The sequence below is a fragment of the Solanum pennellii genome, chromosome 1 (assembly GCF_001406875.1).
Source record: "Solanum pennellii chromosome 1, SPENNV200".
Classification (NCBI taxonomy): domain Eukaryota; kingdom Viridiplantae; phylum Streptophyta; class Magnoliopsida; order Solanales; family Solanaceae; genus Solanum; species Solanum pennellii.
The window spans coordinates 100,499,579-100,520,523 of NC_028637.1; the positions used below are offsets into that span (position 1 = coordinate 100,499,579).

At 32.2% G+C, this 20,945-nt stretch overlaps 3 protein-coding genes across 3 annotated transcripts; 2 read left to right on the top strand and 1 right to left on the bottom strand.

Annotated features, from left to right (window-relative positions):
* Positions 1-4,751: 4,751 nt before the first annotated feature.
* LOC107006374 (malignant T-cell-amplified sequence 1 homolog) lies at positions 4,752-10,967 on the top strand. Its single transcript, XM_015204945.2, has 8 exons — positions 4,752-4,930; positions 6,710-6,791; positions 6,909-6,976; positions 7,066-7,163; positions 8,645-8,781; positions 8,871-8,938; positions 10,449-10,512; positions 10,655-10,967. Exons 1-8 carry the CDS (start codon positions 4,920-4,922, stop codon positions 10,670-10,672), a joined length of 546 nt encoding a protein of 181 aa, XP_015060431.1. The 5' UTR covers positions 4,752-4,919; the 3' UTR covers positions 10,673-10,967.
* A 1,502-nt stretch (positions 10,968-12,469) lies between these two features.
* On the top strand, positions 12,470-15,140 carry LOC107006365 (60S ribosomal protein L18-2). Its single transcript, XM_015204940.2, has 4 exons — positions 12,470-12,633; positions 12,719-12,847; positions 12,942-13,124; positions 14,770-15,140. The coding sequence occupies exons 1-4, from the start codon at positions 12,541-12,543 to the stop codon at positions 14,926-14,928; spliced, it is 564 nt and encodes a 187-aa protein (XP_015060426.1). The 5' UTR covers positions 12,470-12,540; the 3' UTR covers positions 14,929-15,140.
* A 1,423-nt stretch (positions 15,141-16,563) lies between these two features.
* Positions 16,564-19,611, bottom strand: LOC107010644 (epoxide hydrolase A). Its single transcript, XM_015209931.2, has 3 exons — positions 19,077-19,611; positions 17,059-17,291; positions 16,564-16,976 (listed from the first exon to the last, which is right to left on the bottom strand). The coding sequence occupies exons 1-3, from the start codon at positions 19,539-19,541 to the stop codon at positions 16,730-16,732; spliced, it is 945 nt and encodes a 314-aa protein (XP_015065417.1). The 5' UTR covers positions 19,542-19,611; the 3' UTR covers positions 16,564-16,729.
* Positions 19,612-20,945: the final 1,334 nt, after the last annotated feature.

Here is a 20,945-nt window from a genome sequence, read left to right on the forward strand (position 1 = left end):
TTTAAGATAATTGATGTAAATTAGAACATAAATTAAATATTATTTATTATTTTTATTTTTAAAGTCAACCTAATTTTTAATATAACTTAACATTTAGTAATAATAACTAATTTCAATACTAAATAATTTGATCTATCATTCTAAAGTCCTAATTCTGTGCTATGATCATCATTCTAAAGTCCAATCTGATTATTGCAGTTACAAAAATTTTCTCAAAACATCCATAATTTTTTTTTAAAATATTATTTTCCTCTTAATCATCATGACTAAAGATAATGTTGAATTCCACTATTATAGATATTAGTTGTAATTATGCATTTGTTTCATTCAATAAATTCTTTTACGTTTCGTATTGTAGATATTTTATTTGGTATACTAATTAATCTGACTTGGTTTTAATTAGTCCATTTTCCATCCAGATTTGATTTTTCTTAAAAAATTTATTTCATTCGAAAACTATGTTGATGGTTGATATGAGGCCTTTTCATATCCAAATCATGACCAAGAGTTTCTTAGTATGACCAAGTATGAATTACCACTGATCATTTAATTATTGCGACTTTATCTTATAATGCATGCTCATATAGTACTACTATGGTCTATAGTTTGGTAAACACGTAGCTAGCCATGTGTTATGTTTGAAGTCCATCAAAGGGTGTACGTATATCATGGGACGATTGGTTTTAAGAATCTATATCCCACTTTAAATTGTTGTCTATATTATTTTTGAAATTTCCGCACACAACATCGTCTCAATTCAAACTTTTAGACTATGGTTTGAATCATAAAAATAGTGCGAGACGAAACGCGTTAGAGTCGGTTCGGCCCGCTTGCCATCTTGTGTTTAAGTGCCAATGCAAACTAGCATTAACGGAATCAAAATTTTTAATAAAAAAATTTAGAATTTGAAAAAATAGACACATGTAGTAGCGGAAGAAATTCGAATCTATTATATATAACTAAAAAAATTATTTTAATTATATAAATAATATAATTTTCAGCTAAAAGTATCCGAACCCCTAACTTACGGCTCGCCACTGCATATTAGATAGTATATCTGTTTACATGATCAAATTTTATCAATTCTGCGACATATTATTCATTGCATTAAGCTTTGTTGTTTATTTCTTGAATAAATATAAGGCAGAGGATTATTGTTTCCTCTAAGAAAAATCATTACTTGTATTATATAAGAGAAAAGCTTAATACGTGAATTACCATGCTTCACCTAACAATTAATCAAAACTAATTAATCAATTAGTATTTAATATTTTTTAAAGAAAAAGAGAAACATGATTGAAGAAGTTGCGTCATTTAATAGAAGTACTTTTGATTGGGGAAAAAAGTTTGAATGTTACAGCCACTAACTTAGAGTCTTTCCCATAAATGTACCTGTTGGCACCACCAGTTACACCTTCTCAGCTTACTTACCAATTCTTGATTATTATGTTACTTTTTTCTTTTCTTTTCATTATGTAACCAAACTTTTATCTCAAACAAAATAATGGTTGTTATTCTACTTCATGATTCTAATTAAGAGATTTTGGACAAGATCTTTTTTTCGGGGGGGGGTAACAATTTCTACATACGTAATATGGATAGTCGTTCTACTTAATCTACAAGTTTAATGGAATGTTAATTTGGGCATTTGAATTTGTTTTTGATAGTCTCGTGATAACAATAAAAATTAGGTGGGAAGGTTAGTTTTTGGGTGAGTCTTTAGGCACCATTGAAAAGTAAGAGGGAAATAAGCCACACTCGTGTGAAATAAAATTCGAATTTAATTAGTATTCTTGTTTGAGATATGAAATTTTTTATAAAAGTTTGAACTGTATAAATTATTTTTTTGTTTGAACTTGCAAATAATTGTTCCTTGATTTTCAGACTCCAACAAAAATTTTAACCACGTGAATCATTCCTCTTATTAATCCTTTGAATTCCAGCATCGTTTGTTTGAGTTCCTTGTTTTAGTTGCAATATGTTTGTTCAAAACTTCGTGTGTCAAAAAAGAACCGTTATGCGAGGATCTAAAGTGGTGATCATGAAAGATAACGTGAAGAAAAAGTGTGTTGGAATAATGAAACTTATTTTCTCTATTTTCACTGTAGAAAGTCATTTTCTTAAAAAAAAAATTTATAAAAAACTATTTTCAAAAATTTTGACCTAACTTATTAAACAAAGTTAAAAAAAGTATTTTCCTCCTAACCGAACGCAGCCTAAATGTAAATAGCTTTAAAAATAATTGCTAGTATTTGATAGTAGGTATTAAAAATAGCTACAATTAGAACTAAAATTCGATTAAATGACGAATTGCTTTGCCTAGAACACGTGCTGCTAATACTGTTTTATGGATTTTGTGTTTAATTTGATGACGTTTTAATCTAACAAGGAAATTAAGTTGGTTTTGAATTATTCCATTGTTGACTAATAACTAAATTGGCAGACAGAAAGTAACCTAACATCACAAAAGACAGCATTTTGTAGTTTAAAACATTCTCTAAAGTTAATAAAGTTGAACTACCCTTATCTTTAGGTCTATGTCATATAAAATCATGATATTGTTATTTACTTATTTTGTTTTTTGTGCAATTTGTCAAATTCACAATTCCTCCATTGATACAAGCTCTATTGGTATCCTTCATAATGTGAACATATCTTTAGAGAATGAAAAACTGAACTTTATTATTGAAGATGGAAGTCTATTTATATACAACTAAGCAAGTTCAGAAATTAACTACTCCACTAATTGGTTATGTAACAAACTAACAGATTTTACAACTAATAAAGCTGACTCAGCAGCTTGTTATAATTAGATATCATTCATCTTAACACAACTTAAGATTTATATTTGCTACACGATGAATCATGTCTTATACTAACTATTCTATAGTGGACATCACAAGAACATCATCATGAATTGAGTTTTAGATCATTTAATTAATAATTCATTATTTTGTTAAAATCATATTTTTATTTAGAAGTTTCAAAATCTTTTACCAATTGTTCGAGCGGCTATATATATTTTTGCTATGTTCGGTAACAATTAAAAATCATGTTTGATATCTCTTCATGGTAAAATAAAATAGGGAAAAATGTATACAATAACAAACTAATCAATTCAAATTAAATCTTATAACCATAGTTTGATTTAATTGTACTCCATAGCAAACTGTTGCTATTTCGCCTTTCTTTTGGTGAATCTCGCTCGCCACTCTCATTCTCTCCCTCGCCTCTCTCGCTTTTATACAAATGTATAAAATATGTTGGTGTTTGTATAAAGCGAGAGAAAATCATATATATATAGTTCCCCTCTCCCAGATCTCGTTCACCATTGTCTCTCGCCTCTCTCGCTTATATAAACATAGATGTATAAATTGTGTTTATGTTTGTATAAAGCGAGAGAAAATTGTATATACACATGCAAATACATATATTTTCGTCATATACACTTATAATTTTACAATACAAATATTTCCATATCTATTTATCTTTTGTCTTTCTCTCTTTCTCGCTTTATACAAACACCAAATTATACAATTGATCTTTTTATATGTATACCGAAACAGAAACATTATATACAATTGCTTTTTTTTTGTATATGTATAGCAAAATATACATATTTATGTCTTCTATGATGCACAATTATGCAAACTATAACTATGACATAAAAATATAATTTTTGTATTTGCTATATGTGAACGTTCCTCAATAAAATAAGATGAGTATTTATGTAAAATCATTTTTTTTATCATTCAAAACACTTTTTTAACTTATTTTAAGTTATTTTGTTATAATTGTTAAACACTTTATGAAAAAATTAATTTAAAAGTAAATTTAACCAACTATTAGGTCAATTCAAACAACCTCTTCGTTCTCTTTGATGGACCAAACAGACCAAACATGAAGCCAATTTTTGAATGATTGAATTCCATTGTGAGTCGTTATCCAAATCACCTATTTGAACATTTATTACTATAAAATAAATTAAAAGAATGAATTAATTAAGTTTTATCATCCTTATGGAACCAAAAGATAAGCAGAGTGTGATCCAGATTGCTCATTGAATGAGAGATTTTCCATTATTTGCTTAAAACTAGAACGCTTTGATAATTATGCGCTTCTATTCTTCATATATTGCTGCACCCATCCTCAACCATTTCTACTGATGTGTTCATCACTTGTGAAGGTTTTTTCTTATACATTATGTAAATAATTAGCTGTGCTGACCCTGACACTAATCCAACCACATTTGGCACCTGATTTTCAAAAATTTAAACAATCACATCACTTTTAAATATGACTTTTAAATTTTTAAATAAATATTGAAGATCTAAGATTCTTTTTTTAAGAGGTTAATTAATTAATATGAATAAATCGCTAAATAATAAAATTGATAAATCTATCAACGATTTCTTAATAAGTATGTAAAATAAAAAGTATCCATCTACTATGACATGAAAATAGTATTTAATTTATACTTAGTATTTTCTTTTGACAAATTTATTCATTTCGAACCCAAATTCAAACATATATAATAAACATTTTTATCTGATGTTTGGTAATTGGTATGATTCACAAAGAACAATTTTACACATTTTTAAAAATCAAAAGTTATGGACTAGACAAGGCTAAACTTTGTTAAGTATAGATGTCTAAATGATTAGTGAAAAAGTTAAGGTATCTAAACTGATAAACTTCATCAAGTTTAAAGGGGTATTTTAGGTATTTGGGCAAAAAATGATTAAAGAGTCGGAACTCAGAATCTGAGATACGTTAGGCGTTAGCTTTCTTACAACGCGGTACACAGGGACGGTAGCTGTCAATAAAATTGAAAACTCAATTTCCAAATTTGTCAATTCATCGCTTAAACCCTAACCCCCCCCCCCTCTCTCTCTATCGCTCAGCGTCAGCCCGTGAAAATGTTCAAGAAGTAAAGTGCATTTGCCTTTTTTCTACTCTCTTTCTTAATTTAAGGTTCAATTCGCCATATTTTATTCTCTTACATTGGTAGTACCTTCGAAACCTGATTAGTGTTTTGTTTTTTCTGTACTATTATCTGCAACTGATTTTGTAACTAGGTTTGTCTTTTCGATCGCAATGGAGAAATTGAGTTTTGTTCTTGTATTAAATTTCTTTAGTTTTGGGAAAATAAGTTGCTTAATTGGCTGTTTGAATTGAGAAATTTGATCCAATTCTAACCACTGATTGACTTCCAAATCCCCTAATTTTCATCCTCTTTAAGATTAGGGAATTGAGCAATGGGTGATTTATTCTGAACTTATATGCCCTTTTTCCCTTTTTACCTTGTTGGAAGTGATTAAGATTTAAGTATGTTTGCTGTAAGCAGGCTCTAGGTTATGTATGTTAAAAGTATAATAAAAACATTGATGTTAGTCAAGTAATGTTGGCATAGGTATTTCTTGCAAAGGGAATTGAGCAATGGATAGATGTGTACTTTAGCAGATCCTTATCTATAGAGGTGGGCGAAAGAATTGAACCGTTCACTTGTTTGATTTAAATGTGCTGCCATCTTGTGACATGCTAAACTTTAGAATTTTTTGTTGATGAATGCAATTCATAGCTGGTTCATGATGGGTGTTTTTCTGAATCAGCAATGTACAAAATGGGCGTCTCCACGAGTTACTCAGTTAGCTTGCTCTCTCGTCCTTCCTACTCACCTATGCTTTGATTCCCTTCACTAGTCGATTGACAAGTTAAAAGCCGCAAGTTATGCATGATATACATTGGCAAAATGAAAAATCGTCACCTGGTGATTTGATCATGTTTTATGTAGACCACCATATGGACAGGTCGTAGGTATGACCCTATGGTGATTGAAGGAGGTGTCAACTAGAAATAAGATCAATCGACCTAATTATTCGGAGAATTCATCTTAAAGAAGCTTTCATCTCTTAGAATTCATTATTCATTATGGATTTTGCCAAGAATATAACATAATGAAGAAGATGACCTATATAAACAATAGCTACCAGTTATGACCCAAGCCACAGTTGTTGTTTTTACATTATGTCCGATGTTTGCGAGAGACTCTTTACGCTGGTTTAATAACTTGCACATCCATGTCGAGAAATATGTGAGATTAAAACTAGATTTCTAGTTGTGAAGAATCTCTGAGTTTCCTTAAACATAAATTATCTAATGTTGCAATGTGATATGTTACATGCTTAAATAGAGTGGAATGGATATGGAAGATTCATATAGCCGACCTATTTTTGATTGAGGCCTACTTGATCAGTTGTTGTATGATTGATTGTCTTGTTAGCCTATGTCTTTGGTAGTATGCATTTCATCCCCGTGGTAGTTGATCCCATAACCTACATGTTCAGGGGCAAAGAACTGCCTTTGGCCCCTCAGACTTACTTGTGGAAGCTTTCAGCAGTCCAGTTACTTGATTGATATAAACTACATTTAATCATCCAGAATGAATTACATATACCTTCATTTGGTATTGCAACCAATCAATTGACAATTATTATGTAATTGATTTAATCAGGTAAAATCATTCAAACTAAGTAGGCCCTTAACCTTGAATATCATTAAGCCAGATTTCTCTAAAGGAGAATGTGTTTGTCATTGGTCTTATATCTTGAGTTCTCTTGCTCAAATTTATCAATTTTGCAGTGGCCCACTGCAGTTTTTGTAACTGAGCTATATTAATTTGTGCAACTCAATCTTGTTAATAATGTAGGTTTTCAACTGAAGAAGTGTCTGGACAAAATCAAGTCAAGGCATCTGTGCAGCGTAGAATTCGTCAAAGCATTGCAGAAGAGGTCCTGACTATGCAACAAGCCACTTACTTTGTTTTACTCTTTATTCCAGCTAAAGGATTTCCCTCATTCTACGCGGTTATAATGTGTTAATAATGCTAACATAATTCTGTTTTGCAGTACCCACTACTAGAGCCAGTGTTGGAAGATCTGCTTCCAAAGAAGTCTCCTCTCATTGTTGCAAAATGGTTGATTTCAGCTATCTCAATGCAGTTTTTTATCTTTTTTTCTTTCTTTTAGTGACATTATATTTCCGTCTTTCATCTTTTCTTTGCAGTCAAAATCATCTGAATTTAGTTGTGGTAAACAATGTACCCCTGTTTTTCAACATACGTGATGGACCTTATATGCCTACTTTACGTCTTCTGCATCAATGTAAGTTATCCGATTTTCATCTTTTTTCCTCCATTGTTTTATCTTTTCCATTAAATCAATATTCATCCTTTCTTTTGCTTATCTTTCCGAGTGTTGTGGCATACCTTTTTCAACCTTTCGATGTTTTACTTTGATAAATCTTTTACCAGTGAAATCACTTCAAAAAATTGGGCTGGTTAGAGTGGGTCACTATTAGGACATTTTTTGTTCGCAGTATGTATTTCCCTCAATATGCAGCCATTTTGGCCCTTATGGGCTGTGAGTAAAAACGATAGCTTCATAACAAATCTGAAGAATGTAAAGAAAGATAGTGGACTTCTCATCTATGGAGTTTTTGGAGATTCTAATTGAACATGAACCAAACACGATGATATATATCATGCTTAAACATGGAATGGCTATGACTGACGCAACAAATAATTCACGCCAGCTGAATGCTGCTGATTAGCATATGAAAATAAATAACCAAGCAATAATTAAAAGGATATATGGTTCACATCAGGAAACTGATTAGAAGGCTCTTGATATCTTAATGCCTTAATTTTTCTTTTCCTTTCATATTCATAACAGCATAACTAGTAGTACTATTTAAAGCGTGTGTACTATACCAGTTCCCCATAACATTAATTAGTTGACTGAATACTAAATTAAAGAAGACACACCTGCTTAATTCAATAAAATTAGCTGTCACCGTCAAGTAGTCAAGCATTTGTTTACTTCTAATAGACTGACAGGCAATCTGGTTTAAAATTGAAGCAAGGAAAATAAGTTACCATATTGTGGTCATTGATTTCTTGAGAGGGGGTTGGGCATAATACTAGTGGTGCATCTTTGAGGTTGAATTTGGAGAGGATGTGGGTAGTCCAAAACTCAATGGTGGTTCTTTCATTCAATTAATTGGGTCTTGGTCCTAGTAAGTACACACATTAAAGAAAGGCGTACTATATAAATATGCCCTTTAACTTGGCTTCAAATCACATTTATGCCCTTGAACTTTTGGGTGTGCACAAGTAGACATTTAAACTTGTATCAAGTTGAACAAATAGACACACATGTCCTACATGACATCCTACATGGCATTTTTTGTCCTACGTGTGTTGTGCCACATATGACTCATATGTCTACGTGTTCAAGTTTATATAAGTTTAAGTGCCTAATTTTGCATACCCAAAGTTGAAGGGCATAAATGTGAAATGAGGTCAAGTTAAGGGGCACATTTATGTATTGTGCCTTAAAGAAATCATACAATAGTGTTTTAACTTTTAATCAAGTGAAAAAAATATTCAGTTTTGAGGTGGAGCGAGCAGGCTTCTGATTGACTTATCGTCATATATATATGTATGAGCACGCAAATGGTTGTGATTTGGTACTTTTCAATATATGCCATTGATGAACTTTATTTTTTTAATCTGTTGATGATTTGATTTACTCTGTGACATCAATGCTCTGTATAACCTACCTTCTTCTTTCCAATTGTACAGATCCAAATATAATGAAAAAACTACAAGTTGACAGGGGCGCAATTAAATTTGTCCTCTCTGGAGCCAACATAATGTGTCCAGGTCTTACTTCTCCTGGGGGTGCTTTGGATGTTGAAGTGGGGGCAGAAACTCCCGTGGTATGAATAAGGGCAATCTTATGCTATAATATTTTTGTCGTTGCTACAACTTTGTTGTGTAATTTTAATGTGCGACATTTTGTTTTTAGGCTATTATGGCTGAAGGGAAGCAACATGCTCTAGCTATTGGCTTTACAAAGATGTCGGCAAAGGATATGTGAGTTGCTATGTAAATATTTGCTCGGCTTCTGTTTCGTTTGTATGCTAAAACATGCCCCTCTGGTCCCATGTGATAGAACTGAGATGTTTACCTTTTAGGTTAAATATGTTCTGCCCTTCCTTTATCTAATTTGTTTAATGCCCCTAAATGTGAATTCTCCGTAACAATTTATTGCCTCAATTGTCCTGAGCAAGATGTATCTATTTGAACTTAACATGTACCTCTTTGTGTCAAGGTAATCTGCTGAGGACACCTTCTAAAATTAAATGTATCTATTTCAACTTTCCTTGACCTTGAATAATTTAGTCAGTTTCTGTATAGTGAGTTGTTGAAAATGGCAGAAATGCCACTTTTTTTGTCATTGAATTTTCAGTTGGAAATCCTGAGGTTATGTAGTAGTCAACTTTTTCAATATTGTGAGTATTTCTGTTGGGCATCAATATAGTGTATTTGTCTCTGAATGTTTTCTTGTGTGCGCATAAATTTTGTATGAGGTGAGAGACACAAATAGTATGAAAGTAAGGATGGATGCTGTAAATAGCATTCCATCTTCTTCAAGAGATGGATATTCTGGCAAGTTCTGGGTAGGGAAGATGACTGTCATGTTGGCCAAGATCAAAGGGGGATGGAAGAAATATATTTTGAGGTTTCTTTGGATATAATTAGTGGTAAATATCAGCTTAGAGTTGGTGGAAGGATCCATGTTGTAACATATATCTACAAGGTAATAGTTACGGTTGAGCAGTGGGTTTCCATAACTACAAGGGAGATGGTAGATTTCCCCGTACCTTAGAGAGCTGATGCAGAGAACTAAACATCAAGAAGTATTTTATACTTTTTGAAGATTAATGGCCTTTGATTTTTCAAAATATTTATTTATGTAAAGATTATAAATGGCCTTTGAAGCTGATCATCATTTTATCTCAACTGTCATTTTGGTTTTGGTATATTTACTGTGGACTGCATATTGGATTGTCCTCCTCTTGTCAGACATACTTCTTGTCAGAAGTATTATATTACATGTTCGGCACTGATGAGATCTTGCTTTCTTTCAACTTCTTTGATTGTTTTTTTTTCCTCAGNGAAGATTAATGGCCTTTGATTTTTCAAAATATTTATTTATGTAAAGATTATAAATGGCCTTTGAAGCTGATCATCATTTTATCTCAACTGTCATTTTGGTTTTGGTATATTTACTGTATACTGCATATTGGATTGTCCTCCTCTTGTCAGACATACTTCTTGTCAGAAGTATTATATCACATGTTCGGCACTGATGAGATCTTGCTTTCTTTCAACTTCTTTGATTGTTTTTTTTTCCTCAGATGTGAGAAAAAAAGTTAGTGAAGATAGATTTTCTTGATTATATTACATCTCCAACCCTATGTATGTATGGAGAAGACACTTTATGTTATGGGGAAAACCAGTTTTTCGACTTCTGTTATTTATATTTCTCATGTTTGAGATGTATGTATCAACACCTGAAAAATCATGTCCACCTTTGCAGAAAGGCAATCAACAAAGGAATTGGTGTGGATAACATGCATTATCTTAATGATGGGCTCTGGAAGGTACTCACTATCCTGTCATGACTCCTATTTGAGCTGTGAACTGTTTTATAACTAGGGCATTTCGTTTGTTGATTGAACATGACTAATCTTTGCACTTGTAAGTGATGTGAAAGCTTTTTCATTATCCGTTTCTTGTTGACAGATGGAGCGTCTGGATTGAGCTTTAAATGGCATCTTTACTAGATGGACAATGTTTACCTGCTGCAAATAGCAAAGACTTGCTCATTTTTATGCAGCTGTTATTTCGTTTCTCCAGATTTTAATGAGCAAGCTGAACAAAAGCTTCTTAATTTAATGAAGGGGAGCCAAGTTTTAGGGGATTTATACAATTTATGATTATTGTTTTGGAACTACAAATTTTCTTTATCCGCTCGATCAAAGGAACATGAGTGGTGTTTGTGTCTGAATCTTAACTTTGGACAATCAAGATATAAAAAGTTAAATATACAAAAAAAGGCCAATGAAATTTAACATAGAAACATGTAATCTAGTTACACAGTAAATGTTTGTCAAAGGGGTGTTAATTAAGTTTTCTTTTTTTACAAGAATAGCAAGCTCTGATCATGTGGTTATTATGAACTTGGAAACTGGAGGAGATCAGAAAATTTATAAAACTAAAGTGATTATTATTGGAAGAAATAAGTGTTCCTTCAAAATTTTCAGTATGACCAAGGAAAATAGGAAGATAAAATAATTAAAATGCTTTATCACCTTCATTTTTTGTATATTAAGAACTGACAAATAAAAATGTTGGAACATAATAAATAAAATACTACACATTGCTCATTGTCAACTTATCTTTCCAAATCAAACATTGGAAAAGTGGGAAAATATAAAACATAATGGTTAAAAAATATACTTAATATATCACTTTTTTTTTAGTTAAAACGAAGTTTAACATCTACTATATACGCATAAAAATAGTAATTTTAATATACATATGGTGTACTTTCTAATGAAGGAACCCTACAGCCTTTTCTAACTTTGCCCTGGCTCATTACTCAATTTGATCCATTATTTTTTTAAAGTTATCTAAATTATCACTCTGTTTGTATCAAGACATCTCAATTAATGAAATTTTTTTTATATATAATAATAAATTATTAATTCAAATTAAATGCTATAAATATAGTTTGATTTAATTTATCCTATAACTAATTATTGTTATTTTTGTCTCTAGAATCTCGCTTGCCACTCTCCTTTTGGCACTCTTTCGCTTGTATACAAACACAAATATAAAATATATTTGTGTTTGTATAAAAGGAGAGAAAATTGTATATATTCATATATTTTCGTTTTCTCTATCTCTCCTCTTCCAGATATCAGTCGTCACTCTCGCTCATCTCTCTCACTTATACAAAGGGAAATATATACATTGCGTTTGTGTTTCTATAAAGCGAGAGAAATTTATGTATACAAATATAAATGCATATATTTAGCCTTATACACTTATGATTATACAAATATAATCTTCTACAACCAAGTTTTTTTTTTGTCTTTCTCCCTTTCTCGCTTTATGCAATTGATCTTTCGTATATGTATAACGAATTATATATTTGCTTTCTTTGTATATATATAGCGAATTTTATATATTTATATTTGCTATGAAGCGCAATTATGTAAATTATAACTATAGCACGTAAGTATGATTTTTATATTTGTTATACGTGAAAGTTATGTTTGTGTCTTACTAATTTTCTCCACCAAATCTGAGTTGGATGTTTATTAATATGAGTGTAATGATTAAATGGATAAAGGTTATTAAAAGGGGTTAAATGTTAAAATGAGGGCTGTAAATCAAAACCCTAACTGGGAGAGAAGAGCAAAAGATGCATCATAGTAAATGAAGACGTGTCAAACATCTAAGTAAGGTGCATAGGAGTTTATGGTAGACCTCAACCACACAAAACACAAGGGCAACACAAACCTCTCTAAAAACCCTAGCCTCCTCATTTCACTTGATATATTAATATAAGAGGCGCCTCCTGCAGCCATTTCTCCATCTCTCTCAGCAGAGTCCAGCCAGCCATGGGTATCGATCTGAAGGCCGGAGGTAAGAGTAAGAAGACTAAGCGTACCGCCCCTAAGTCAGACGATGTTTACCTCAAGCTCCTCGTCAAGGTATATTTAGATTCTCTTTGTTTTTTATATGTAATTTTCAACTTGTTTGATGGCTTTAACTTTGTTGTTTGATGTGCGTTAACAGCTTTACCGATTCTTGGCAAGGAGGACCGGAAGCAAGTTCAATGCGGTGATTCTTAAGAGGCTCTTTATGAGCAAGATTAACAAGCCTCCACTTTCTCTCTCGAGGTTGATTTCTTATGCTGAAGGAAAGGTATATTGTTTAGGGCTTTTTTCGTGTTTTGTTTTGTTGATTTAGATATATTTTGTTTGTTGTTAAAGTGATGGTTTTGATACTTGTTTATCAGGGCGATAAGACTGTTGTCCTTGTGGGTACTGTTACCGACGATGTTAGGGCTTATGAAGTTCCAAAATTGAAGGTGTGTGCTTTGAAGTTCACAAAGACAGCCAGGGCAAGGATTGAGAAGGCTGGGGGCGAATGCTTGACATTCGATCAGTTGGCTCTTAGGGCTCCACTTGGACAGAACACGGTATTGAATTAGATCTTTATAATAGTTTTTTGCTACTTGCATTATTTTGTTTCATGTGTCTTTGTTAGCTTTGTCTGATTTGTAGCTATGTGCGATCTGTAATATATTTGCACTTTTATTGTGTTTTGTTAAATTGGGAAGTATTTTCTCAGCTTTTTGATATTACTACTTATGTTTCGTACTTGATTTTTCATGGATTAACTGAACAAAAAGCATTTGATATCTTGATTCTCTGTACATATCTGAGTGGCTTTGATGTTATGCTATAGGTGACCAACAGTTGTGTCTTTCATTATGTGGATTAATGATAGTATGCCTGTGAAATAGTTTGTATAATTCAGTATGGTGGTCTAGTCTAGTAAAACATTTACTCTCTCAGTGAAAGGTCCACATGCTTTCATGTTAACCCATTGACAATTTGACATTGTATTGCCATTCTTTCCAATCGGTTGTTTTAATTAGCAATTCAGCTATGTCATCTGTATTTTGAATATTATTTTTTAATGGCATCTGCTTTACCCATTGAATCCTATGTTTTTTGTTGATCCCATCTATCATTTGTTGCACATCGATCTTCTTGGAAATCTTCTTATGATTTCAAAGATTTTATCTGTGCGTATAGAAACCTTTTAAAGATCCTGTCTGCTTAAGCCTTTTCCCAACTGAATATATGGAGTTGTGCTTCAATGTATTGGGATTACATTTTGTTTTCAAAAATTAGTATGTTGTATAATTGTTGAAGCTCTTTTCAGAATGACTGCAGATTTTAAGAACAACATATCCTCTTGTTTATCTAAATATTTTTTTTAAAAAGCACTGAAGGCTAATATAAGTCTGAAAATTTTAAGATTGACTTAGCTACTCATTTTTGCACATTACTCTTCTGTGTAATTTTCTTATGATTACAAAGATTTTTTCTGTGCGTATAGAAAACCAGAAAAGATCCCGTCTGCTTAAGCCTTTTCCTTACTAAAATATGGAGTTGTGCTTCAATGTATTGGGATTACATTTTTAACAATTATTTGGTCTCTTTTGGTATGGTTGCATATTTCAAGATGAAAAATGCAACTCCTTGATTAGCTAGATATTTGATTCGAAAGTTAATGTAACATGAAACCGTTTACTTTCACTGGATTACTTCAAAATTTTAGAGGACCTTAGCTGTTCATGTATTGCACATAGTTCTTCTTGGAAATCTTTTTATGATTTCAAAGATTTTATCTGTGCATATAGCAAAACCAGTAAAAGATCCTATCTGCTTAAGCCTTTTCCTAATTGAATCGATGGATATGTGCTTCAATGTATCAGGATTACACTTCTCTTCTTCCAAATAATTGTCATGTAATGTATATTTTCTGAGTCTTCTGGATGGCAGCAAGTTTTAATAGGACTGAGATACCCTCTCAACCAAACCAGATATTGGATGGAACAGAAAGCACATAAAGCCCAACGTAACAAGAAAAATTATTTAGGAATTAGGTTTAATTTGTTCTGTGATAGTAACTTGCAAGTATGCTATTTATCTTTTTTAGTATGCTATTTATCTTTTTTTATAGATAGTCTATAATAACATCTTTACTGTGTTCATTTGTATTTATTTAAGTCCCAGCTTGTTTGAATGCTGATGTTGTTGATTGATTTGCAGCTTCTCCTCAGAGGTCCTAAGAATGCACGTGAAGCAGTGAAGCACTTTGGTCCAGCTCCAGGTGTTCCACACAGCCATACCAAACCATATGTCCGTGCCAAGGGAAGAAAGTTTGAGAGAGCTAGAGGAAAGAGGAAGAGCAGGGGTTACAAGGCTTAAGTTGATTTCTATTATTTATCTCAGAATGGTTGTTATTTGTATCGTGGCAGTACAAGTTTTGCAGACTCTAGTATGCAGTTGCTTATGTTTGCTCCCGTCTTGTTGAGGATACTTTATTTTTATCTACTTTGAAACCAACTTTTAGTTTAAAATGATTGTGGTGCATCAGTTTATTATTGAGCAAAAGTCATATAATATGACTAGTTGTTACACATTCCCCATCCTCATGTTCTATGGATTGGGTTGTTTGGAATTGCCAGCTCAAACGTAGGGATTCCATTTGTTTGTTTGGCTTTCTCTTCCTAAGCTATAGATCAATCCTCAAGCCTCGGTTTACAATAGTATATCTGCACCTGCTACACTTCTTGTCACTGAAATCAACGACCACTTCCCTACGTCTTTTGCTTCTTGACTGAAATACTCTGGCTTTAGGTTTATTACGGTGGTACATCCTTACCTTTCGTATTTACTGTACAATTATGTGTTAATTTGATGTTTTGATAATATTCAATTGATAAATATAACACCATTTTCAGATGTGCTGTTATATTGCTTCGGAAGTTTCATTGTTGATATATATAAATGTTGCTTAATATTCATGGTGACGGCAGTCTGTTTGGAATTGCTTTTGTGGATAAACAAGCGATGTGGTGGAATTATTTAGGGAAAATTACGCGGATAAACAAATTTATACTATTTAATTATTCATTATAGCTATAGTTTACTGTAATTACTACTTGACTAACATTATACATTAATTATGTGGGTTGACTTCGAGTTTATATAATTAATCGTGTTTGTATATGTATAATTCGCTAGGATATACAAATAGATATGTAATACAATTTTTAACTTATATATATATACAATTTACTTCTGTCCCACTCTCTGACCTCTCTCGCTCGCTTCTCTCCTCCTTTCTCAATCTCGCTCGCCTCTCTTCTCCTATTCTCGCTAGCCATTTATACAAATGTATATGTATAATATACATTTGTATACAATTATATACATATATAATTCAACTCTCTCCCATTCTCTACCCTCTCTCGCTCGCCTCTCTCCTCACTTTCTTGATCTCGCTGCCTCTCTCCTCTCTCTCTCTCAGTCTCACTCGCCTCTCTTTTCTCTCCCAATCTCTTTTGCTATATACACAAATACATATGTATAATATACAATTATTTAACCAATATACATATACAATTCACCTTTCTCTCACTCTTTTTCCCCTCTCTCGCCTCTCTCCTCCATATAACATGTAGCTACAAATTGTAATTATCAAGCTATAGCTATGAAGATTAATCAATTAATAAGTGGTTATATGTGAAAGTTTCCCCATCATTTACCGTTGCCCATTCATAAAATCAGGTTGTTCAATATTGGAACAGACTTTGCAATGTATATTTTAGTGAATAAACGTGAAACTAACACTTAGGTTGGAAACTATAGATCTTAGATTTTAGTTTACCACTTGTAACTACATGTCACATGTCATCGCCCATTGTTCATCTATCAAAAATTATTTATTTGAATTTTATTTTGTATAAGTTAGACAGAAGTCTCAGCAGCCGTGACGTTTATAATTTGAGTTGAGCGTTCCATTTCTATCTATTATGCTGGAGAAAGGGAGTGCTCTAGTCATAACAATTAAAATTTATGAAACCACAGACGTTGAATAACAATTGTGACCAACCACTCAAATAAAACTTCAAAACCAACATTGTGCCGAATTGAGTAACCACAAGTGATCAAAAAGCAGTACTACATCATAAGTTGAAACAACAAAAGGAGTAACACATTTAGATCAGAACTTGTTAATGAAATCATAAATGTGAGAGTTAGTCTCTTGAGCTCTTTCTTGATTAATGAAATGGGCAGCTCCCTCCAACACAACAACATCCGCCAACATGGGCACATCCTTCTTGAAACCTCCTCCATGCACATACTCTTTTATTCCTGGTGTTGTGTACACCACATCCAAATCACCAACCACAAATTTCACAGGAACATTCACTTTCACCCTTGTCCATGGGGCTGTCAGCTCCCAGTTCCTGCCCAAAATTCAACATTACGGTTTAAGAAACATTTAAATCACATTCAAATTAGAATATAATTAGGGTCAATGGAACGTACAAATCAAGAGCGCGGTAGTAGTTTAGTCCTCCAGTGAAGCCCCTTTGGTCAAATTTGGTAGTGTAGTAGTTGAGATCATCTTGAGAAAGCCATAAAGGCAACTTATCATTAGTGGAAATACCAAAGGGGTTCTCCTTGGGTAAACGAGGTGGTCCTGGTGTTCTATCTATCAATATCTTTTTCAGTACTGCTTCACTGCCGTATTTGGCTATCTCATCTTCCATCCCTGGGTCCTAATATCAAAAATCTTACATTAAGCCCTCATTACATAATCAAATCACAGAATTAAGGTTAGACTTATCACTTCGTATCAGTTTTTATAATAATAGCAATATAATGAGATGTGGTGTATTGATGAGACTGCTCCATACTTAATCAATAGTCTCAAGTGATCACCACTCAAAGCAAACCATACTATCAGCAATTAAAATTTAGTTAGGCCTCAAACACGAACTCTATAAATTATAAATATAAAATGGGAAGCCATAAAAAGCAGTGGGAGTCATTAATATAGGTAGGTCTTTCAACCGCCCTAACCAACCAATTATAGCAAGATATATTCACGTGATAATTCTAACGAGAAGAGGAAGCATTTATGAGCCAGCATCAGTCACCCCACTTGGCTTAATTTCAACTTTATCTGATAAGATCAGCGATGTACACGACAAAGTAACATAGTAATTTCATATGAAGTTATCAAAACTTTTACTGACAATATAATGAGCTATCGAACAGCACTCTCTGAAATTTAAAATTTTAAATGTAATATTTTTGAAATATTTAACACACATCTATCTGACATTTTTATAAAGAACATAATACTCTAAGTATTTAGGGAATAATACTAAAAAAGATATATACATATAGTGTATCAAGTTGTGCGATAAAAATTACTTAATTTAATTAAGACAAAATAGACACTCGTAAGTGCACTGATTTAATCGTTTATTCCGATCCACGGACACTTAACTTTCTCCAAATTGGTAAGTTAAATTAACAGATTAGTTTAGATGAGGTACCAAAAAAGAATTGTACCAGAAAATCTATATGTTTGTCTATATATGTTAACGAACAAACACGGCATAAAAAATAATTTAGAAAGATAATTAATTAATAAATAGTTGGTGTATATATTCATTAAAGTTAAAAGCTATTTTTGTTTTAATCAAAATAAACTAACACCCTCAAATTAAACACTCAATGCACGTTACAACATTAAAATCCACTGCACCAGCAACTAATCACTCTATGTTAGTGCTGCAAATATAATTGGACCCCATTTTGATCCGATCTGTATTAAAATAAGAGAACTGTATTGGATAGCCAGATTTGACAATAACAGTGGTCAGTGCCAACTTTACTTTCTCTATTTAACAAGGAACTTTAATTTGGATCTACTGCTCTTTCTTGAAAACAACAAGTCAATAATGTACAACAAACAAATTTCTTTTAACTACTCTTTTGTCATCAGTACTTTAGAAGCTTAAAAAAATCTAGAAGTTCAAAGGAAGTACTAGAAAAGTATAAATCAATACTTTGGGGGAAAAAATAGAAGATACAGAACATATTCTAATCAAGTAAAGTACTTTTAACAAGATTTTTCTTTTTGAAAAACGGATGTGCTTAGAATTAAAGCTATTAAACAAAATATCTGTTAAACTTTAACTTTTGCTTGCACAGCAATAAAGGTATACAACATTATTTATTTTATTGTTTAAATATTATAAATAATGATCTATGAATAGTGAATTTGAGAACGTGAAAGTAAGACAAATAAGCTTCATAATTGGTTAAATTTCACTAATTGTGTAGTCCTTTATTTGTACGCACTGTCGGTTACAATATCATTTGAGTAATCATACATGCAACGACAATCACAATTAAGCAACAACCGACTCCAATGAAATCTCATTAGAGTGCATGCAGATGTTATCATTAATTCAGTGAGATATCGTCTGCTCAATCAAATCAAAATGATTAAGTACTAATTCAAAGAGAAACATTACGAGGAATCGTACCTGAAATCTGCACATGTAGTAATCATCTCCAAGGAAAGCTCTCATAGTAGGAATAGGCTTCATTTTAGGATTCCTTGGCCTAAAAGGCACACTAAGACAAACATATGCCTTGACTAAATCAGGCCTAAACAAACACAAGTACCAACCGATCATAGCACCCCAATCATGCGCCACTAAAAACACACTCTCAACACCTAACGACTCAATAAGCGCAACCAAATCACCCACTACGTGAAAATAAGTATAGCTCGTAACTTCCTTAGGCGCGTCCGTGTCCCCATAGCCACGTAAATCGGGCGCCACCGCACGGTAGCCTTGGTCAGCCAAGGCTACAATCTGGTGGCGCCACGTGTACCATAGCTCGGGGAAGCCGTGGAGGAAGAGAACTACGGGGCCTTTGCCTTTTTCAGCAACATGCATGTTGATGCCATTAACGTTCAATGTTCTGTGCTCAATGCCCTCCATTTCTTTTCTTTGTTGTAGACAGTTGCTTTGTTTTTTAATGATAGGAGTCGTATGTTATGTGTATATTTAAAGGGTAGTTATAAGGAAAGTAAAAGAGGAAGGCGTGATGGTGACTGATGAAAGTAAATAAATGCGCCTGCCATAATATTATCGTGGCTCTAAATAATGGTGCATTGGAACCAGGCGGCTTAACTATATTATATGGGTGTTTTTCAAAATATTTATCGAGATACTGATTACTTGTTCTTATTTCAAAAAAAATGTTTCTAATTAGTTCTTCATTTTGTCAAATAAAAAAATTATAATTTTTTAATCTATTTATTTTCAATTAATTATTTTTTATTAAGTTTTTTAATTTATTTATTATATAATTAATAGAAATAAAATAATAAATTCATTATATCAAAAATTATTTTTTTATTAGTTATATTAATTTAAAAACGAATAAGTAATTAGGGACATAGTGTACGTATTTTAATTGAAACTGGTGTTTGACTACTTATCTTTTTTTATGTCTTTGATAGTATGATCTTTCTTATATAATGAGGTGTTGATAATGTTTAAAAATTGTTTGGTCTGAATGTCATGTATTCTTTTTCGAGAAGTTTATATCTATGTGTTATATGATATGAATGCCACGCTAGTGCCTTGTAACGCACCCAACTATTTAGCAGGGTATGTAATTTTGGGGGGTGGGGGTGTGGGGGAATCGAGTCTTTTTTCATTTTATTTTATAGGATATATGCCCCCTAAGGAAAGGCATTATGAGTACTAATATTAATATTTGATTATATAGAAAATTTAAGAATAAAAAAAGTACATGTTGAAATTTTATGATGTTAATTTTTATATATTTATATGATTATAAAGCTATAGGTTTATAAGATATGTTTTAAAATTTAAGGCGTAAATTTAATGATATATAAGCGTATGATATAACATGAGTAGTAGAAGGTCATATCATGAACAAAGAAAGTACTATGAACTATCAATTTTTAGAGAATATAATGTAATTTGGAACAAAAGAAATAATCAATAGCCCAGTAATAGACTCCCTTTATTTTTAAAAAGGAACTTAGATATAATATGAGTACCAGCCTATTAAATATTAACCGTCCACTTTTTTTCCCCTTTTTGTGAAAGGGGTGGTTGTATAGAGAACCAATATTCATTGAGAATGAATATAAACTTTATGTCATAGGAGCAATTGATATAGCAATACGAATGGACTCCCATTTATGTTAATTCCTTTTTCCCTTGGTAATACGTACTCATTAGTTTGGTTTCTAATTTTTAATTGTTGTCGTTGAAATGTTAGGCACTCTACAATAGTACAATCGAAACGTGAAATAATTCTTTTTAATTGCGACTGCATGCTTGTAGACAGGAAACTCAAATTATTAG